The sequence below is a fragment of the Verticillium alfalfae genome, genomic scaffold, assembly GCF_000150825.1.
Source record: "Verticillium alfalfae VaMs.102 supercont1.4 genomic scaffold, whole genome shotgun sequence".
Classification (NCBI taxonomy): Eukaryota; Fungi; Ascomycota; class Sordariomycetes; order Glomerellales; family Plectosphaerellaceae; genus Verticillium; species Verticillium alfalfae.
Genome location: NW_003315035.1, coordinates 895162 through 897251, shown reverse-complemented (window position 1 = coordinate 897251; position 2090 = coordinate 895162). Strand labels below are relative to the sequence as shown.

General features: G+C 55.7%; 1 protein-coding gene across 1 annotated transcript; it reads right to left on the bottom strand.

The window, feature by feature from the left end:
- Positions 1 to 124: 124 nt before the first annotated feature.
- VDBG_03698 (conserved hypothetical protein) lies at positions 125 to 1592 on the bottom strand (the record flags this gene model as incomplete). Its single annotated transcript, XM_003005699.1, has 4 exons — positions 125 to 234; positions 339 to 1257; positions 1386 to 1464; positions 1513 to 1592. The coding sequence occupies 4 exons, from the start codon at positions 1590 to 1592 to the stop codon at positions 125 to 127; spliced, it is 1188 nt and encodes a 395-aa protein (XP_003005745.1).
- Positions 1593 to 2090: the final 498 nt, after the last annotated feature.

Below are 2090 nucleotides of genomic sequence, written 5' to 3'. Positions count from 1 at the left end.
TACCACGTCCGATTTGCTCGGGCTGACCGGTGTCAAAGGAACCCCAGTCCCTCCTGGTAATGGCTGATGTTGATCTCTGCGCCGCAGCCATTTCCCCCACCTTCCGTGCTTTTCCTCGCCGCCCTCATCGTCCGAGTCGTCCAGAATCACACGCGAGCGCAGCCGTCGAATGGCACGCTCGCGCCGCACCATGGCGTTCGAAATCTTCGGGCAGTATCCGCGTGGTAGCATATTCTTCTTGCAAATGGGACATAATGAGCTGTTGATGGCTAGAAATTCGTCGATGCACTCGGGGTGGAATATGTGTCCACAGGGTAGCTCGCGAATAACGGACACACGGTCTTCGTACTGCTCCAGGCAGATGTGGCATTGTGGTTGGTAGTTGGTGGCGATGGTGTTCGCAGAGCTTGTTAGGCTAGATCGCCGAGTGCGCGAGCTCGACATGACATCGGAAATGGCTCGTTGGTCGGTTCGTACGCTTCGTGGTGATCGCAGAGACCGGCTTGCCAGTGGTGTCGAGGGCGCGCTGGCGACTTCTGGCTGATAACTGTACGTAAAGAGGGGGAACTCTCGAATGTGAGCAGGTGGCACCGCCATTCGCTTGATACCCATTGCTTCTAGGTCCACCTCTCTGCTGATGACGCGGCGCCGCAACGAAGCCCGCCTTTGTCGTTGCACGAGATGCATGGTGACGGAGACGCATGCGATGATGAAGAGCAGGGCGCCTACGACGATCAAGATCCAGGTCCACATGGCTGGCAGATTCTGTTGGTCGGTTATCGTCAATTCGGTCCATACTCGTATATAATCTCGAGGATTCGGGTCGTGTTCGGCTTGGACTTCTTCGGCAAACGGTATCGTGGACGGGTCTCCAGAGTATAGACCGAGCTGTTTCATCATCTTTGAGCCTTCCGAGCCCGGGACTGCAAAGACAGGAAAGTGATTCTGGGAATGCCAGGCGCCGCCATCTTCGAGATCCCATATCGGAGAGTTGACGCCTTGAGGTTCTCTTGTGGAATTGTTAGGGCGGTAGAATATGAACGCCCGAATGGGATCGAGGCGAGCAGCGGCTAGGTATGCCTTGGTGCATGTAGAGTTAAACCAGGGCGCAAGTGCAATAAGGTTGTACATGGGCGGGGGCAGCTGTTCTCGCGTGGTGACATTTCGCGGGATCAGATCGTACTGCTGTTCGTAGCATGGATTCGCTTCCGAAATCTCCGGGACGTATAGGAGGCCGCGGATGATGCCGTTTCGGGTCTGCAAGTTCGTTCGGGTCAGAGTAGTTAGGTTTGTTCTCAACGTATCGACATATCCAAGGGTATCCTGCGACATTCGGCGTTAGACATTCTGGTTGACAAAGGCGGAAAGCAAAAAGGCGATCGTACGTTGAAGGTGGTGATGTTCCGGATGATTGTGCTCGGCACAGTGTTGGCGCCGCTCCATACAGGGTTGCTGAAGAGTAGCCTGCAATAGTCCAGTCAGTTGTCGGAGCGTCGCAGGAGGCCAGCGTACGGGTTGGTTGGGATGGAGGCCCGCGTCGTTGTCGGTCGTCTGTTGACGGGAAGGGGCCACAGGGCGCGAATGGTCGCCATACGAAGGAAAGCTGGGAGGACTTACACTCGATTGTAAATCTGATCGAGCGCTGTGAGACGTCAGTGTCGGAAGCTAAGCCAAGGGGAAATCGAGGTATCAAGCGGTCGGTAGGAGAAAGCTGTGTGGAGGCGATGATGGTGAAGGGGACGAAGGCGTCGTCAATTGAGGAGTGTCGCCGATGACGCCTCGTTTGACTGAATGGAATGGCAAGCTGAGGAAGAGTGTTTGTTCTTACACATGCTGCGCTCACGTCGCCGAGCATTGGACTGGATACATGGAACCCAACCGCTGAAGGAGTGTTGACGATGGCGGCGGAGTGGGTTGGTGTGCGAATGGGCAACGGTTGGAGGAGGGAAGAAGAGGCAGCAGGAATGCGCGCCAAGCAAGTGTTAAGGCAAGTCGAAGGGGGAAGTGGAAGCGCTGTTCGATATCGGAGTCAAAGTGGGATCGGATCCCACTCGGACAGAACGGGGGGTTATCTGTTGGAGTTGCTGTCG